Source organism: Nuphar pumila, chromosome 5 (assembly GCF_984573655.1).
Source record: "Nuphar pumila chromosome 5, dmNupPumi1.hap1.1, whole genome shotgun sequence".
Classification (NCBI taxonomy): Eukaryota; Viridiplantae; Streptophyta; class Magnoliopsida; order Nymphaeales; family Nymphaeaceae; genus Nuphar; species Nuphar pumila.
In genome coordinates, this window is record NC_143253.1 from 134994353 (window position 1) to 135013160 (window position 18808).

General features: G+C 36.3%; 1 protein-coding gene across 1 annotated transcript; it reads right to left on the reverse strand.

Annotated features, from left to right (window-relative positions):
• Positions 1 to 398: 398 nt before the first annotated feature.
• LOC149838877 (serine hydroxymethyltransferase, mitochondrial-like) lies at positions 399 to 18808 on the reverse strand. The gene is made up of 16 exons (XM_090008338.1): positions 18725 to 18808; positions 18368 to 18418; positions 18094 to 18180; positions 16632 to 16753; positions 16358 to 16434; positions 15713 to 15837; positions 14645 to 14737; positions 14313 to 14405; positions 14001 to 14198; positions 13750 to 13854; positions 10648 to 10713; positions 10397 to 10474; positions 2282 to 2393; positions 2098 to 2208; positions 1279 to 1446; positions 399 to 582 (listed from the first exon to the last, which is right to left on the reverse strand). The coding sequence occupies exons 1-15, from the start codon at positions 18806 to 18808 to the stop codon at positions 1298 to 1300; spliced, it is 1551 nt and encodes a 516-aa protein (XP_089864464.1). The 3' UTR covers positions 399 to 582; positions 1279 to 1297.

The window sequence follows — 18808 nt, forward strand, 5'->3', positions numbered from 1 at the left end:
TTTTGTAGGAATGAGCTGAATTCCTTGCAGTAGTTGCCTGAGCTGTATCAGGGCTTGGTGAATTACTCAGACTTGGTCCTGGACTTGGGTCCGGTCAGCCTGAACCAGTCAAATGCATGGTTAGTAGCGATTTAGCCGAACCTATGGAAAAGAAGTGCCAACTTCCATGTCAGTAGATGGCATTAAGTTGGTACACTTGGTTGACTTTGTATATTCAATGATGCAAACCGAGTCATGTTATGATTGGGTGAAGACCGACACTGTTAAGCCCACAAGGGTGCTGCAGAGAGACTTGCTGAAGCCTTGGTCTTCTTGGATGACTAAATGCAGTAGAACGGTTGGGGACCATATGGTGAGTAAAAGTATTTTGCCATCTCTCTCTCTCTCTACAATTCCAACCAATAAAAGGATATTAGATAAGTAACCCAATGAGATACAAGAATATTTGGTAGACAACTATCAGCTTGTTGCTCCAAAAGCAAAGTTCAGTTTGCTTTTAACAAATATGCCTGTAGAACAAGTCTCCCCAAATAACTTTGCCCATCAACATTGGAAACAATCACCATCCGCATGCCCTTCTTCCTGTTACACATTAAATGAACATAAAATTTCGATAAGTCGAACCTAATAAAATAAGACACCGTAATCAGCTTATTAAAAATTAGAAAGACATAACGGAAACGTGGGAAATAATCAAGAATAAGTCCACTTATCAACAAATGATAGTAGCACTAATGCTTACACAAGTTGCCTTTGTGATGAAAGATGACAATGGTCCAGGAATTCCTAAGAAACTGAGTGCGGACTTTTAAGTTGGGTTTTTATAGGAAATTCCAAAATCATGACCCAATTCTGGACCCAGATATTGAATCCTAAGTTGTCTAGCAAGATATAGGTAGAAAAACAGCATAGCAGCAGCTAGAGTGACTCCAGCTAAGTCAAGTAACATTGGGTCGTTCACGGATAGTTGATCCCAGGACAGTTCACCAAATCAACGAGGTTCTCCAATCGGTCTCACACCTCATCCAGCAGTTGATTCAGATCTCTTCTCACCCTTATGCGCTTTAAAGAATGTTACTAGGACTAAACAAGTGCTACCTTTCAGAATTTTTCTTCCCAAAAGTGAATTACACACTTCATTTCACTGGAAACCAATTACATATATGTCTTATATGTATCAAAAACTGAAGGATGGTCTCTAGATAAGGTTGGAAAGCTAAGCAGTTATTTAGCGCATTCAAATCTCAAATGAGTATTATTCCAAAAGGAGGCACGTACCATACAAGAAGGTTCTCAATTAATCCTTGTATTTCATTGTCTCTTTTTCAAATCCAATTGTTGGAAATTGCTTTGCATACTCCTCAACATCATGGCGAAGCTTTTGAATCTCTGATTGGAAATATCCACTTGTCTGGATAGTGGCCAAAAAGTCCTTCAACTTTGTTCCTATAAAGAAACCACAGTAAGATAACTTGCAACACTCATATCCTTCACACAAAGAAACAAAGTCAAGAATTGTATCGGAATTGCTTGAAATCAAAACTTTGCATTAAAAGGTTAAAATTTTAAAAAGGATAAAAATGGCAAACTCAACAGAGACAAAGTACTTAGAACTCAACTAGAAACATATGGAACGGTATAGCCAGACAAACTAGAGTAGACATAAAAAAAGAGGACAAAAGACATGACAAGAATGGCCTTTTTTATAAAAAAGAAAAATAAAATCAGTCCTTTATTCAATGGAAGGAAATTTTTTTATGAAAAAAAAATCAAAATGCAGTACGCGAGGGTTTCCAGTCATTATGTGCATACAAACAAAAGCATCCATTACCAGGAAGTCGCTCATTTTTCTCATGTAGAATCATAGAGGAGACCATAATGAGCTCTTGTGAACAAGATGAAAACTTCAAAGAGGAGAAATTGCTTTGACAATAAAGTATTACCATCACCCAAGGCTGGATGAAATTTTATAATGCATCTAAAGAAGGTTAATGTTGGTACCCATGCACTTTACCCACATATATACAAGATCACTGTCATATATTGTGTTTGTACTTTAACTCATGGACATATCAGAAGGGAATATAAAGTGCAAACCTTTTGCTTCTGCCTTAATCTTTAGAGCTAAATTTACTGCAGCATTAAAAAAATCTGCTACTTTGGCAAAATCCTCCTCAGTTAATCCTCTGGATGTGAGGGCTGGGGTTCCTGCTCACAACAGAGGAGATTGTGAAGGAAGGCAATCAGGCATCCAAAGAAAAGATGAATGCTGAATTCTTACCCATCCGGATGCCACCAGGAACCATGGCAGACACATCACCAGGCACTGTGTTTTTGTTGGCTGCAATGTGAACTAGTTCCAACACCTTTTCCACTCTAGAGCCATCAATCCCCTGTAAAACCAGAAAAAGATCTATAAAGCCCTGAAATTGAAGTTTTAGACATTTATTTCACGTAGACAGATTCAACCATTGTCATGCCTATCAGTGCCTAGAGTGGGAATCAAAGTCTAAAGATAAATATCTTGAAAGCTATGTCACATGGGTGCGGGTGCGGGTGCGGGTGCGGGTGCAGGTGCAGGTGCGACACAAGTGCGGCGCAATTTTAAAAATTTTGGGCACGGGGACTCGGCTATATATATATATATATCCAGTGTGTGCATATATCTATATAAATTTTGGACACGGGGACTCGGCTCGTGACTCTTCCGAGTTGTCTCAGATCCTGAACAAACCGAGTTAAAATAGTAGTATAACTGGGTTAGAACCAAATTGACTCGGCCGAGTTTATCATTGACTCGGCCGAGTTTATCATTGACTCGGCCGAGTCTTAGCTACCATGGGAATAAAACATCATCAAGGTATTAATTAAAAGCATGTTCTGGTAAATGCATTAAACATCTTTTGCAGTTTTGCTAAAATTCATAACATTAATTAAAAGCATTAAAAGCTTTTAATTTTTCAAAGCTAGATTTGAAAAAGAGAGAGAGATCTCGGTGGATGAGAAAGTGTTGCTACTCCTGGATGAGAATTTATTAGCTTTTATAAGAGAGAGAACTGGGTGGATGAAAAGTGTTGGTACTCGTGGGTGAGAATTTATTAGCTTTTAAGATTGAGAGAGAAAATTAAATGATAATATTTAAGAATACATTTTTTTTCTGGGGCTTATGTTTGAGACTCATGCCATATATATATATATATATATATATAAAGATCAATTTTTTTGTTTTTTCCCCTAAAAATGGACATTTTTGGACTCAGTCAACGTTGACCAAGTCCAAAACAAGGATGGATTCAGCCTCGACTCGTTGACCGAGTCTGACTCGGCGTTGACCAAGTTCGGGCCGTGTCTGAGGCCGCACCCGTGTCGGGGCGTGTTGACTCGGGTGCGGCACCTCCCTAGCCGAGTCCGTGTGACATAGCTTGAAAGTACCGAGTTATGAGAGATAGAAATTTAAATCAATTTCCAAACGGAACTCGTGAAGAACCAAGTAGGCCCTGTTTGGATGACATAGGGCAAAACCAGGTCTCTGAGAAACCTGGTTTTGCCTTAAAACCAGGTTTTACCAAGTTTTGGTCTCAAACATAGTTGGCAAACCCGGCAAGTTGACTTGGATCAGAACCCTAATGGGTCACCAATTCAAGTTACTGATCCTAATGTCAATTATAATTGTTTTATCATGTATTTTATGATTTTAATGCACAATTCTTATATAAAGTTACTTCTTATGAAGAATCTAATATTGTTCAATGAAAAAAGTTAATAATCATGCATAATTATATGTTTTTGTAACTTAACTGCTGACATATTAGCTTGAACTTTAGTTATTTTCATGTCTTATTCATGTGCTTATACTATAAAATATAGTCTTGACTCGTCCGAGTCACGAGTCAACCAGCTGACTCACGAGTCAAGGATTAGGTGATCCGAGCCCGAGTCACGAGTTTGCCAACTATGGTCTCAAAGCTTTTATATATATATATATATATATAAAAAAAAAAAAAAGCCAGGCATTTTCCAGCCAGCCATCAGCCAGAAAATGGCCAGGCTGGTGTTGCGTTTGTTAAAATGTAAACTGTAATATATATATATATATATATATATATATATATATATTATTTAATATTATTATATTTTCTTTTTCTAATTTTCTTTATTTTCTTTTTTAGCATCTAGTTCAATAGAAACTAGATATTTGATCCTCAAGTTCCTGTTGGAACTTGACTGTGCAAATAGCTGTTGGACTGTAGTCCAACAGCTATAATAAATGTTGTTGGACTATAATCCAACAGCTATAATAATAAATGATGTTGGACTGTAGTCCAACAGCTATATTAAGAGACGTTGGAATCCAACGTCTCTTTTTGGAGAGCTCAAAATGAGCTCTCCTCTCTCTTCCGCTTTTTTGTATATATAGGGGTGAACCTCTTCAATGTAAATTACAATGCTTCTTAAGCATTTTGTTCATGAATAAAGTATTATTTATTTTTCAAGTGTTCTTCCTTTTATACCCTTTCAAGGGTCATGCTTGTAGTGTCTCCAATAGACACTTGTTGGTGAGTTATTTGTGCATTTGTTGAAGACCACCATTTCATTACATGGTATCAGAGCTACGAAATCCTTAGATCTTGAAGTGCTTCCGCCTCGATTTCCGTGCCACATTTACAAAAGGTGTTTCATCACCTTGTTCTTGGCTCAAGAAGATTTGTTTGAAGAAAGGCGAACTTGTGCTACAAAAAATTTTGGTTTTGTATCCTCTCTTATTCCTTTGTCTACTCTTTTTCTTTTCTTTTTATTTTTTTCTCTCTCTCCTCCTATTTATTCCTCTCTTACCCTTGTAAAAGATGGATGACAATGATAAGATCACCATCATTCCAATAAAGCTAAATGATACTAACTATGTAATGTGGGCTTCGATTATGAAGCACCACATTTGGGGAAAAGGTTTATGGGGTATAGTGGATGGTTCCGATTTGGAACCTACAATATCTCTTACCAAGAAAGAGGGTGATAAAAAGGTTCCTCTAACGGAAGAAGAGAAGAGTAAGGCGTTAGCCACTTATGAAAAGAAATGGAAAGAATGGAAAGAATGGAGGATAGGGCATGCAAAAATTATGTCATGGCTCATCAATAGCATAGACATTAAAAAATGCTCTAGTCTAGCTAAGTTTGAGCATAGCGATAAGGCTTGGGAATACCTCAAAAACATGTATTCCCTTAAAGATATTGCACATGTATGCAATTTACAAGATAAAGTTCGGACAATGACTCAAAAAGATAAAACTATTCGAGAATATTATAATGAGTTGTCCGAACTTTGGGAAGAGTTGGCTCTTCTTGAGCCCAAATGACATTGTGCCGAAGATATCGAGCTTCGCCAAAAGCAACTCGATATGGAACATTTCTATCAATTTGTGAATGGTCTAAGGCCGGAGTTTGAATCCACCAAATCGGCCCTTTTACATCGTGGAAAAATTCCTTCTATTGTTGATACTATAGAAGAACTCACTATGGAGGAAAATAGACTTAGAAAAAATACTCCAAAAGTTGATAATGACTCTGTTTTAGCTGTATCGAGACTGGGGAATCATACTCGTACTTACAAACCACCTCATTTTGGAAGGCAAAACGGCGACTTTGATAAAAGAAAGGTTATTTGTCATCATTGTCATGAACCGGGGCACTATAGGCCTCAATGTCCAAAGTTAAAAAGAAGAGAAGAAAAAAGAGTTGCATCTGCTGAATCTGAGTCAAAAGATCAAGATGCACCTGTGTCTATGGCTCAACTGATGAAAATCCTTCAACCTCTTCTCAAAGGGGTATCCTCCTCAACCGAAGCCTCAACTGGAGCGGCAGTTGCATCTTTCTCCGGTCTAGGTAACTTTCATTGGCTTTTAGATTCCGGTGCTTCTTTTCATATGACCCCAAATGTTAATAGTCTATCTGAATGTCTTAAAAATAACTCAAGTGTGTCAAAGGTTTTTACAGCCGATGGCACATCTCTTGAAGTAAAAGGAATAGGATGTTTTGAAAATCTTCAAAAATCCAAAAGATTTTTTATCCCAGAAGTTAGATATATCCCTAAACTTAATTTGAATCTCTTATCTGTCTCGCAAATATCTGATTATGGATGTAATATCTCCTTCTCTTCTCATGGTTGTTGGGTACAGGATCGCCAGTCAGGGAAGCTGATTGGGGAAGGCCATAGAGAAGGAGGACTTTATTACATGGACTTTTTGGAATTACCCAAGAATGCATTTTGTTATAATATTCAGAAATTAGAATTGGATTTATGGCACAAAAGGCTTGGCCATCCTCATATGTCTAAAATTCAATATTTTCCAAGTTTGGAAAAATTTTGTAATTCTGAAAAATTTTCTTGTAAAGACTGCATTCTTGGCAAAATGAAAATGGTTACCATTTCTTAGTAGAACTTTTGTTTCCTCACGACCACTTGAGTTAATACATTCGGATGTTTGGGGCCCCGCACCAGTTATTTCCAAAGGTGGTTATACATATTATGTCATTTTTATTGATGACTTTTCTAGACATACTTGGATTTATTTTCTTAAACATAAATCTGATGTCTTTGCTAACTTCCAAATATTTCATAAAATGGTTAAAAATAAGTTTCAAAATGATATTTCTGTTTTTTGCACTGATTCAGGGGGAGAATTTATGTCCAACGAATTCAAAGACTATCTCAATTTACATGGTATTACACATCAAAGATCATGTCCACACACTCCACAACAGAATGGCCTAGCCGAACGCAAACATCGGCACATTATGGAAACTACTAGGACATTGCTAATTGCAAATCAAGTTCCAAAAAGTTTTTGGGCTGAAGCGGTCCTAACTGCCACCTACCTCATTAATAGGATGCCATCTTCCTCATTAAAGAATACAACTCCGATAGAAAAGCTTGTTAATTTAACTCCAGATTATTCTAGATTAAGAGTCTTTGGATGCAAATGTTTTGTTTTCACCAACAGAAATGACAAACTCTCTCCTCGTGCAATCCCATGTGCCTTTTTAGGATATGCTGATAATAAAAAAGGCTACAGGTGTTTCGATTTTCAAAATGACAAATTATATGTGTCAAGAAATGTATCCTTTTTGGAAAAAGAAAGCTTCTTTGAATTTGAAAAATCCAAGGATGTCGCTGAATACTCGTTTTTAATTGATCCAACTTCAAAATCCAATGAATGTGATGTTGGATGTGACCTTGACAATGATCAAAGTCCTATTGTTGTTGAAAATGATGATAATGAAGAGCAAATCCACAGGGATGTTAGTCTACAATATTCAAGACGTAGAGAGCAAAATCTTCCATGTGCATTACAAAAATACTCTGAAGTCTCACCTAGAAGAACATCTAGAATCTCTAAACCTCCAGAAAAATTTGTGTCTTATGAATCTTTTTCACCCACGTATAGGGCCGCCATTACATTAATACAATCATATGTTGAACCATCGTCCTATTCTCAAGCAAAAAATCATATAGAATGGATAGAAGCCATGAAAATAGAATTGGATGCACTAGAAAAGGCCAATACTTGGATGATACAAGATATCCCTCTGGGTAAGAAACCTATAGGTTGTAGGTGGGTATACAAAGTCAAAACCAAAAGTGATGGGACCCTGGAAAGATATAAGGTCCGTTTAGTAGCAAAAGGATATGCCCAAGAGTATGGCATCGATTATGAAGAAACATTTGCTCATGTGGCCCGTATGACCACTGTTAGAACTTTAATAGCCTTGGCCTCCATTAGAACATGGCCTATCTTTCAATTAGATGTCAAAAATGCTTTCCTGAATGGGAATCTCGTTGAAGAAGTATACATGGAAGCCCCACCTGGTATTAGTATCCCTAAGGGTAAAGCTCTTCGTCTAGAAAAAGCTCTTTATGGTCTTAAACATGCTCCAAAAACCTGGTATGACCGATTTAGTCATGTTATGCTTGATATTGGTTTTCAACCTTGTTTAACTGACACTGCTTTGTTTGTTAAGAAATCTGATGCAGACATCATTATTCTTCTTCTCTATGTGGACGATATGATCATCACCGGAGGCGACAATCAGGGAGTTGCAAATATCAAATCTCTTCTTAAAACTCACTTTGAAATGACTGACTTAGGTTTATTAAGATATTTTTTAAGCATTGAAGTTGCTTATTCCCCTCGGGGGTATTTGATATCTCAATCTAAATTTGCTCTTGATATCGTTTCCAGGTCTGGAATTACAGATGATAAGAAAGTAGACACTCCAGAAGTTGTCAATGTTAAAATGCAAATTGATGATAGAGAACTTCTTGATGATCCTACTCCTTATAGACAGCTTGTTGGAGCTCTTTCTTATCTTTCCATTATTAGGCCAGATATAACTCATGTGGTTCATACAGTCAGTCAGTTTCAGCATGCTCCCACTTCCATGCACATGGGAGCGATTTTGCGTATTATTAGATACTTAAAATCCTCACTTTCACGAGGACTCTTCTTGTCTGCTTCATCTTCATTAAATTTAATTGCATATACTGATGCTGACTGGGGAGGTGATCCCAATAATATACACTCAACTACTGGTTTTTGTGTGTTCCTAGGTGAAACCTTAATTTCGTGGAGGTGCAAGAAGCAGCAGAAAGTCTCTCTTTCCTCTACCGAAGCTGAATACAGAGCCATGGCAACCACCACTATGGAGGTTGTTTGGCTCAGACGATTGCTAGCGGATATGGGAGCTAAAGCAACGCAAGCTTCAAAGATGTGCTGTGACAACAAAAGTGCGATCTACATTGCAAGCAACCGGACATTCCATGAGCGCACTAAACACATTGAGATGGACTGTCACTATGTCAGAGAGGAATACTTACATGGAACCATTGATCTGCCATATGTTACATCAGAATATCAATTAGCAGACTTCTTCACCAAGCCTCTCGCTGCTCCCAGATTTCACTTCCTCTTAGACAAACTTTCGCTCATTGTACCGTAAGTTTGAGGGGAAGTGTTAAAATGTAAATTGTAATATATATATATATATATATATATATATATAATTTAATATTATTATATTTTCTTTTTATAATTTTCTTTATTTTCTTTTTTAGCATCTAGTTCAATAGAAACTAGATATTTGATCCAGTCAAGTTCCTGTTGGAACTTGACTGTGTAAATAGTTGTTGGACTGTAGTCCAACAGCTATAATAAATGTTGTTGGACTATAGTCCAACAGCTATAATAATAAATGATGTTGGACTGTAGTCCAACAGCTATATTAAGAGACGTTGGAATCCAACGTCTCTTTTTGGAGAGCTCAAAATAAGCTCTCCTCTCTCTTCCGCTTTTTTGTATATATAGGGGTGAACCCCTTCAATGTAAATTACAATGCTTCTTAAGCATTTTGTTCATGAATAAAGTATTATTTATTTTTCAAGTGTTCTTCTTTTTATACCCTTTCAAGGGTCATGCTTGTAGTGTCTCCAATAGACACTTGTTGGTGAGTTATTTGTGCATTTGTTGAAGACCACCATTTCATTACAGCGTTCGCCGGCAACACTGGCCGGCAGCTGGCCACAAAATAGCCAGCCAAATAAAAAACAAACAAAAAAACTTTTAAAACCAAAAAAAGATCGCCGGCCAGCCACTGGCCAGGAAATGGTCGGGCCGGTGCCGTCTTCACCGGGCAATACCAGTCCGACAATTTCTTGGCCAGTGGCTGGCTGGAAAATGGCCGGCCACCCAAAAAACTAACAGAAACAGGAAAAAAAAATGATAGAACGGCCGGCCATTTCCCAGCTACCAGCCAGCTGGAATGGTGTTGCCCACATCGGACGATGTCATCCCATCCGGTGGGTGGCCAGGAAATGGCAGGCCGTGCCTTCAAATTAAAAAATAAATAAATAAATATTTTTCAACCACCAGCCAAGAAATGGCCAGAAGGGTACTCCTCTGACAGGGCGATACTAGTCCAGTCATTTTCTGGAAATGACCGGAAGACAGTGAGGTGGGGAGGGGGACTATTCGGGGTCGAAAAGCCCTCCTCTGACAAACCAAGTTTTCAACTTGGGGGAGGGGTTTTTTCAATTAACTGGGTTTTGGCAAAAACTTGATTTTCAAACAAGGTTTTGGTGTCACCCAAACACACCAAAACCTGTTTTTTTTTTGCTCAAAACCCAGTTTGCACCCAAAACCAAGTTTAAAACTGGGTTTTAGGTGTCATCCAAACGGTAACATAGTTGGGCAGTTAAAAAAGCTGATACATAGAGTGCATTCATGTGCCTGTCTACATGAAAATTTAATAATTGTTAGTGTAAAAAGGACTTTGTGAACTTGTGAAATGCCTATAAAAGCCTGACAACATTAACTTGCAGTGACAATGAGAGGAATGACAACTCCACCTTGTTTTTAAGATTCACCAAGACAAGGTGATTATCTGTTCCACCAGAAACTAGCTCATATCCTTTGTCCTTTAGGCACTGTGAAAGCAACAAGCTTTAGAAGTTAAAATACGCCTAGCAAAACCAGTTAAATTTTAAAGACTTTTACAGGTTAAAACAATCGCACAGAAAATACAGTAGAAAAGCGCATTTCTATCTGTCAACCCAAGTTCAGATGCCAGGGACAGGAAAAAGAATCATGTATGTGATACCTGCGCAAATTTTGAGCAATTGCTGAGAACTTGCTCTTGGTAGGCTATGTATTCTGGAGTGGTGGTCTGCAGTTACAAATAACAAGTGATGAGTCAGCATAGATCTCTTATTGAGCATTGTGCATAGAGAACTTAAATATTTGAGACATGAAGCAACTTTCATCTTTTATAAGAACCAATCATTGTAATAGTGCCACATTTTTTTATTTTGAATCTCCTACTGCAAGTGTCAACATTTTAGCTCATTATATTTACAGAAATGATAGCTCCAATGGACTTCCAAAAGTAGAAAGCCCAGCCCAGGATGTCCAACTCTTTGACACATCAATATTTTCATTCCACCGAATGTTAGTAAGTTACTATTCAAAAGAGAATATGTGCATTTGTTTATGCAGTACCAACTGCACCAGCCTTTTACAGAATAACCATCTTTAGCATTATACTTATCAGGCAAACTCGAGAATCGATATGCAGTATTCCTAGATATACTTGTCTTTCATCAGTACCCAAAACAACCTTTATATCTTGTCATCTACACAAATATACTTCTAAAAATACAGTAAGATAGAGAATCTGTCCTTGAAATAGCTTCTTATTGTTTGTATCGCACTATTTTACACAAAATTAGAGTTGTGTCATTCAGATGATACTGCCTAGGATCCCAAGTCTAAGAAACTCTGATAAAAAAATAATAAGAAAAAATAATACCAAAGGCAACATACTTCATCACTAATCAAAGTTATTCATCTGTTTGTAGTCCAAAGGATAAAAAACACACACCCCATAAAGATCAACTCTTCTTGACTTCTCAACATTCCATTGGACTAACCGCTCAAAGACCAAAAGATCATCAACCTGATTGAATCCAAACCTTGACTATATACAATATCTAAATGAACAATTGGTTGAAGAATAACACCACAAATATCTTAACAATAAAAATATTAATAAAACCATAGTTACCAGAAGCACTACTATAAGGTGGGAATCGTGATTCACAGGAAGCGGTGTGGAATCACACTTCCTATGCATGAGAATCGTGATTCCCATGTGGTGGGAATCCCGATTCCCACCAATGATAATCCTGATTCTCATGGCTGAGTTTTTATTTTCATTGGAATTCAATTCCCTATATATAGGAATTTTAGTTCCTCACCATTTGTAGTGTGATTTTGTCTAATGCAGCCATAGGCCCCTGTTTTTCTCTTGTTCATCTCAAATAAATGCACAAAATTACATAATATATAGAATATAAATGCACATGACTTTTGACTTTGGTTTTATTGTTTTGATTGCAAAAACAGTTCCTTTTATTTTTTTGAATTACCATATCTAGTTTGATGTCTTTCTATGTGCATGTTGGACTGTTGTGCTCTCTCTTAATTGCAACTGTTTGTTCTCTGTTTCATAATATAGCTATATTTGTTCAAAACTTCAAATTGCTGAATTCTTGAACAGAGGAGAAATGGCTTATCAGCCTAATTTGTATTACTTTTTGCACAGCAACTCAGCAGCTTATATGTATATGTTCATACCTACATTAATATGAAAACATTAGAGATACATAATTAGCTATATGTTGTTAGATGTTTTGTTAATATATATATATATATATAACATTGTCTACTCTTGTACATTTCTTATTGTTTAAACTTTAAAGGTATCATATAACAGTTGATTATATCGTTAGGCTTAGTTGAAGTTTCTTAGAATTGTAATATGGGTGATGAGTTACGCGTCAATTGATATGAAAACATTAGAGATACATAATTAGCTATATGTTGTTAGATGTTTTGTTAATATATATATATATATATAACATTGTCTACTCTTGTACATTTCTTATTGTTTAAACTTTAAACTTTAAAGGTATCATATAATAGTTGATTATATTGTTAGGCTTAGTTGAAGTTTCTTAGAATTGTAATATGGGTGATGAGTTAAGCGTCAATTGCTGCACAATTTTTTTATTATTTCAATGCTTTGTATCCAAACCCCGAAATAAACTTATAAACTTGTAGTTTTTGAAGGTTTTGCATCTTTATTGATTGTATGTGTTATTTAGTTATTCTATTAAATGATCTTAGGTAGTTTTTCTAATAAGATGATATAATTGTCAATTGTGGATTTTATTTCTTAATTATTTATTTTGACATACTTATTTTTTCTTCAAAGAAATTCATTTTTTAAAAGTTGTCTTCTTACATTATCACATAATAGTTGATTATATTGTTAGGCTTAGATGAAGCTTCTTAGAATTGTAATATGGGTGATGAGTTACACATCAATTGCCGCACAAATTTTTTATTACTTCAATGCTTTGTATCCAAACTCCGGAATAAACTTATGAACTTGTAGTTTTTAAAGGTTTTGCATTTTTATTGATTGTATGTGTTATTTAGTTATTTTATTAAAGGATCTTAGGTAGTTTTTCTAATAAGATGATATAATTGTCATATATGGATGTTATTTCTTAATTATTCATTTTGAGATACTTTTTTTTTTCAAAGAACTTCATTCTTTAAAAGTTCTTACATCCATCATTTTATCATTATTTCTCATAATTTCTTATACTGCTTCTTGAATGATTCTCCCTACCGCTTCCTATTCGCTTATCGCTTCCCGAATCTTCCAAAAATTTGGATTAACCGCTTTCCAATTCTGATTCTTGTATCGCTTCCTATTTTCGATTACAATTCTGGCAACTATGAATAAAACTAATACTGGGATTCAAATCTGAGACAATCTGGTGAGATAGCACAACTCAAACAACTACCTTATCCAATGTGAATCTTGAGGATTTACTTCTAGGAACCGTGTTTGATAACTATAAAACCTTATTTAAAGAAAGAACCAAATCAAAAGAACTCTGCAAATTATAAGGATATGTGCAAACAACCATGAAAAACAGGATACACAAGCAGAAATCCAAGTTGTAGAATATATCAACATCAAATTAATGAATGCATGAAATTGAACTGTCTGATCAAGAAAAATGGTTTCCATGTTTCTTGTAGTAGCTGCAGCAGGATAAGAAAATAAGATTCTTATGCTATAAGCCATAAAAGGAAATGGAATTTGCCATTGAGCAATTACGTATACCTGTTTGAGGGCAACTGCTAAGCCAGAAATAGTATGGTTATGTGGACCACCTTGAAGTCCAGGAAAGACTGCTGCATTAATTTTCTCTTCAAAATCGTACAACACCTTCATGAGGAGAATTGCATGAGAAAAAGGATTAATTTACAAGACATGATTAAACTACCAAGGCCATTTTTTAAAAGGTAGAAGGACAAAATTAATTCTTGAAACTAAATAAAGATGAAAAGTAGGGGAAACCATGCATCATTCACCTCCTGTCCATGTTTGTTAACCTCTTTAACGCCCTTCCTGAAAAAGATCATGGCACCACGTGGACCACGAAGTGACTTGTGTGTAGTTGTGGTCACCACATCTGCATAATCAAAAGGAGATGGGATAACACCTGCAGCAACCAGCCCACTGATGTGTGCCATGTCAGCCACGAGAACGGCCTTTTGCTTGTCACAAACCTGCAGATATGCATTAACTTTAGCTATAAAAATTTACAAGAATATACTTAAAAAAATTGATGTTAAGGATGACCATGTTGATAAAGTCTAAGAAACAGGATGCAGTATCCTTACTTTCCGAATGTGTTCATAGTCGTAAAGGCGTGCATAGGCACTTGCACCAGCAACTATAATTTTTGGCCTAAAAAGTGTTGCACTTTTTTCTAGCTGCAAAAGGAAAAACAAGGTTCAGGTATTCACACGCCAATGGTACAGGTATTCACATGCCTTGGACAAAACTTGCAATAAGTGGCTAAGGAATACAAATTATAAAAATGCTCTATTAAAATTAGATATGAGTAATCAATCTGATGCCAAATATTTTAGGGAATAGGCAATGACCCAACTGCTAGGAAGCAACATTATAACTAACTAGAACTTCTGAAGGGAGAACCACAATTGGGTACCTGGTCATAATCAATGTAGCCAGTAGTCTCATTCAACCGATAGGGCATTGTCTCAAAAAATATGGACACAGCAGATATCTTCTTTGTGTCAGTCTGCCAACGTAATAGATATATTAGAATGTGCAACATAAATCACATTAAAATACACAAGGAATTCAACATGAATGTACTTTCGAATTTTCAATATTCAAAGTAAAATAAATAACTAAAATTAAGATTGCCCTTTGTGTCATGCATTCCATGCCACAATGGCTCATCTTCCACTTATTCTATCCACCTTCAATAGAGAAAGCACAAAAATTAAACAGGAAAATCCATGTCTTACTACTAGCAGAATAAGCACAATATGCGGTACAGCAGTCACGAAGTTATGGTTGATTCTTTGAACTTCAGATAATCGAAAACAAAACTGGTAGGGTTGAATAATATGTAACAGATCCAGATGAATCACACACTGAATGCACTGGATATATAAAGTCAAGATTGGGCCCCCAGGTAGTAATTTTAAGTGAGCCACAAGCAGGGAAAGATCTTATAATTTCCTAGCTGCTAATTGATAGTTTAACCATATAACAATTGACAAAGCACAAAACAGCTTTGGGAATCGACATGTGAAGCATGGATCCTCAAAAAGAAAAGTTAAAGCAGAAAGCATAAATAGAAGGAAGTGTTTGTGCAAAGCAGATAAAATTCAGTGAGAGATTTGCCGTTTCATTTTTTCTCCTCTATCTAGCGGTCAGATTCCAGATATTTGACATACGTGAATTTAGAAATTGCATATCCCTAAAACACTAGACACAGTAAACAATGGGATAAATATGACTAAAGGGAAGAATTTTGAAACTTTTAGGCACGTCTCATATATATTGATGAGTGCATTCCAAAGTTTAACATACATATTATACACTATGAATTTTAAAAAAGAATGCTTGAAATCTAACAACTCACCATCTTACAGTCTCAAACAGTAACCATTTGGGCCATGAGGTAATTTTGGATAATAATAATTACTAATGCATCACAAGTCACATCGAAAGGATGGCAAAAAATTTTAAAAACTCTGAGCACCTGATAACCATGTGAAAGATGACCACCATGAGGAAGATCGAGCGACATAATTCTTTCATGGGGTTTAAGCAGTGCAGTGTAAACTTGAAAGTTGGCAGGAGATCCAGACAAAGACTGCACATTTACTGCAAAATATACAGGAAAAGCGTTATGAAATTGAGGAGGTCACTAAATAAACCCAAGATTAGCTAGTTAGCTAATAAAGAAGACGGGAACCAAGAAATATTCTCGCAAAAGATTAGAAGCTGATTTTCATTTCGAATGGAAAATCTTCACAAAACCCTTCAGTGTAATTAAACAGAAGCCAAACAAATAACTTATCGCATAAGTTGCAGTCCATAGAATGAATGCATTGTTTCATGAATGTAATACATGTGAACTTCATCCCTAAAATAATTGCAAAAAACAAGCCTAAAGGATCCTTCGATTCTTTCACTGTTTCACGTGAAAATTCTAAAAGAATAAATAAACACATCCTTTACACATTCAGAAACAATCCTCTGTTGGTAGCACTCGTGCATGCCTTGACATGTCACATGAAATGCTTAGGTCATCTCAACTGAAGCAATTTTGAAGTATAGTACTGGATGCCAATTTAAAAACTAATAACAATAGAGAGAAAGGGAAAGGGATCATAGGATTAACCTCCCCATTTTTTTGGATCCAACCGGAATGCTTCCAAAGCACGCTTTTGACATAATGACTCCACCATATCAATATATCTATAAGGAAAAAATATATATGCAAAATATCAAAACCATCCTAAAAGGCACCATATTCTCCACATATACATAAAAAATCATTAGATATTATTAGAGCACAAATAATAGGTAAAACTAAAAGAGAGGAACACAAGTCTTTGAAACATATCTCATTGCAAAACTGCATAAAAAGAGAAGAAATTTTTCAGGCTTCTTACTCATTGCCACCATAATAACGTGCACCAGGATAGCCTTCGCTGTACTTGTTGGTCATAACAGACCCTACTGCTTGCATGACTGATACGGAAGTGAAATTCTCAGAAGGAATAAGTTCAAGCCCCTGAAAAGACGGACAATATCAAGGACATAAATCACCAATGACGCAATATTATAGATTTATACTTTGTATTCTTACTATCTTCAGTTAACAATACAAAGTAAATTGGCATCACAATTAAGTCCTAATAGAATGAAAGAAAAAATTTAAAAGCACACACTCACACTCGGCCAGGAATCATTTGTATGTCCAAAGTAAAACTTTTCTTACATCAACTGCATATGAGCATCGCAAGTGTGAAACGAACTTCCAAACAAAATGCTTATATAATGCACTGTCAAAATGGCATATGCACAAGCATGTCTTGATTACAAATTCAAAACATAGTATCATCAATATATAATTTTTAAGAGCAATCTAACAGGTCTTCTCAAGAATACGCTTCCTGAAATTGCTGCACTCTTGGAATTTTTAATTAAAAATAAAAAGTTGACAGAAAAAAACTAATTAAACGCCAACAATATGAGTTATGAAGAGGACCCTTCTCGTATTTGTAATGGATAAACTGCATAGAAGAAGATACTAAATTATCTGATATATAGGAAATATGAAAAAAGAAATTTAATAACAGAAAAAAAGATAAACGGACAACGAGAACTAATCTCAAAGATCTCAAGAGTGTCGCATTCGGAAAAGCAGAAACATACAAGGGAGGAGAAAATTTGATGACGATAATGGTGATAAAGAAAAATCTTCAGTAAAACCCAATCTTTAAATTTCAACTACTACTGCATCAAGACCAAAAAGCGATTTCCAACAGACAGCGTCTACAGATCCACAGAGAGCAGGAGGCATCAATCATGCAGATGGAGGATTTATACCAATCAAAATAGCTAATGAGTGCACGTTGAGTAAAACGAAACTTCGACCGGACAGGCGGTAGATCAACCAAACCAAACAACAAATTATCGCGGCTGTTGCAAAAGTGATAGAAGGAGGTAGAAGAGCTGGAAGACACAAGAACAATATACGTGGTTCGGTCAGGTTCGACCTACGTCCACGATAAAGGAGACACGTCTTTTTTATATCTTTCTCATACGATGAAATACAGGCTGCATATATAAACTTTCAACACAGCACTAGATAGAACTACCTAACCACCAAATCTGTGGAACAAATCTTAGCAAATCTGGAGGACAATTCATAAGGCAGGAAATCAAGCCATATGAAAGGTAAGATATCCAGACGGTTTGAGAGGTCGCACAGCCAGACGTGAATCCTTATCTCCAACAGCGGCTCACTGAATTCAAGTGCTCACAATGCATTGCGATTCAACAACGAGAAGCAACAAAATTGGAATCAAATAACAAGCAGAACAGCAGCAAGACGGCAGGCACAATCACCTTCCATTGCCTTGCTTTCTCGAGCTCGATAATATCCGCAATCTCAGGATCCACCACCTCAAGCGGAGCATTGAGTTGCTTGGGCCACTGCAATTCAATTCAAAAAAACGCAAAATTTTAAAAACTTAAAACCGCAAGAGATTAAAAAAACAAACTTTCCATGATGCAATCAACTTTCACGAATCAACGAAGGCCGCGTCGAGAAGTAACAGATTGAATGGAAATTAAATCATTCCGGATCAAAACAATCTTGAAGAAAGGAAAGCACGCTCACCGTGATACGAGATTTTTCCTTGTCGCACACAGCCTCGTTCGGAAGAGATGACTGAAACAAACAGCCAACATTTACCATAGCCAAACATGAAAGATGGAAATCAAAATAACATAAAGAAAAATGAAGAGAGATCTTTATAACACGCACGGAACGAGTCAATCTACAAGTTTCAGGCTTCTCTGTTCCCAGGAAAATTCCAAAAAAAAAAGGATGGTGGGGATGAAACAAACATGATTTGACATGTAAAGAATCATGAAGCAACAAACATCTTCATCTGGGTTCTCTTGTGAGATTGAGTAAGAGAAAAAAACCAACAAATTCAGATGGGTATGGTGGGGACTGAGTGAGGAGGGATACCATATAGAAAACAGGGCCTCCGTTAAAGGGTGGTCGGCAGGACTTAACCGAAGTAGAGAATCTGCGCAGAGCAGCCATTGCCAT

Bases quoted from the DNA above. Each gene is read 5' to 3' on its own strand.
- LOC149838877 (XM_090008338.1), bottom strand. From the start codon at position 18,808: ATGGCAATGGCTGCTCTGCGCAGATTCTCTACTTCGGTTAAGTCCTGC. The intron at 18,419-18,724 runs GTATCCCTCCTC...TGTTTGTTTCAG, and splicing joins GAGGCCCTGTTTTCTATATG to TCATCTCTTCCGAACGAGGC. The intron at 18,181-18,367 runs GTGAGCGTGCTT...ATTGAATTGCAG, and splicing joins AGGAAAAATCTCGTATCACG to TGGCCCAAGCAACTCAATGC.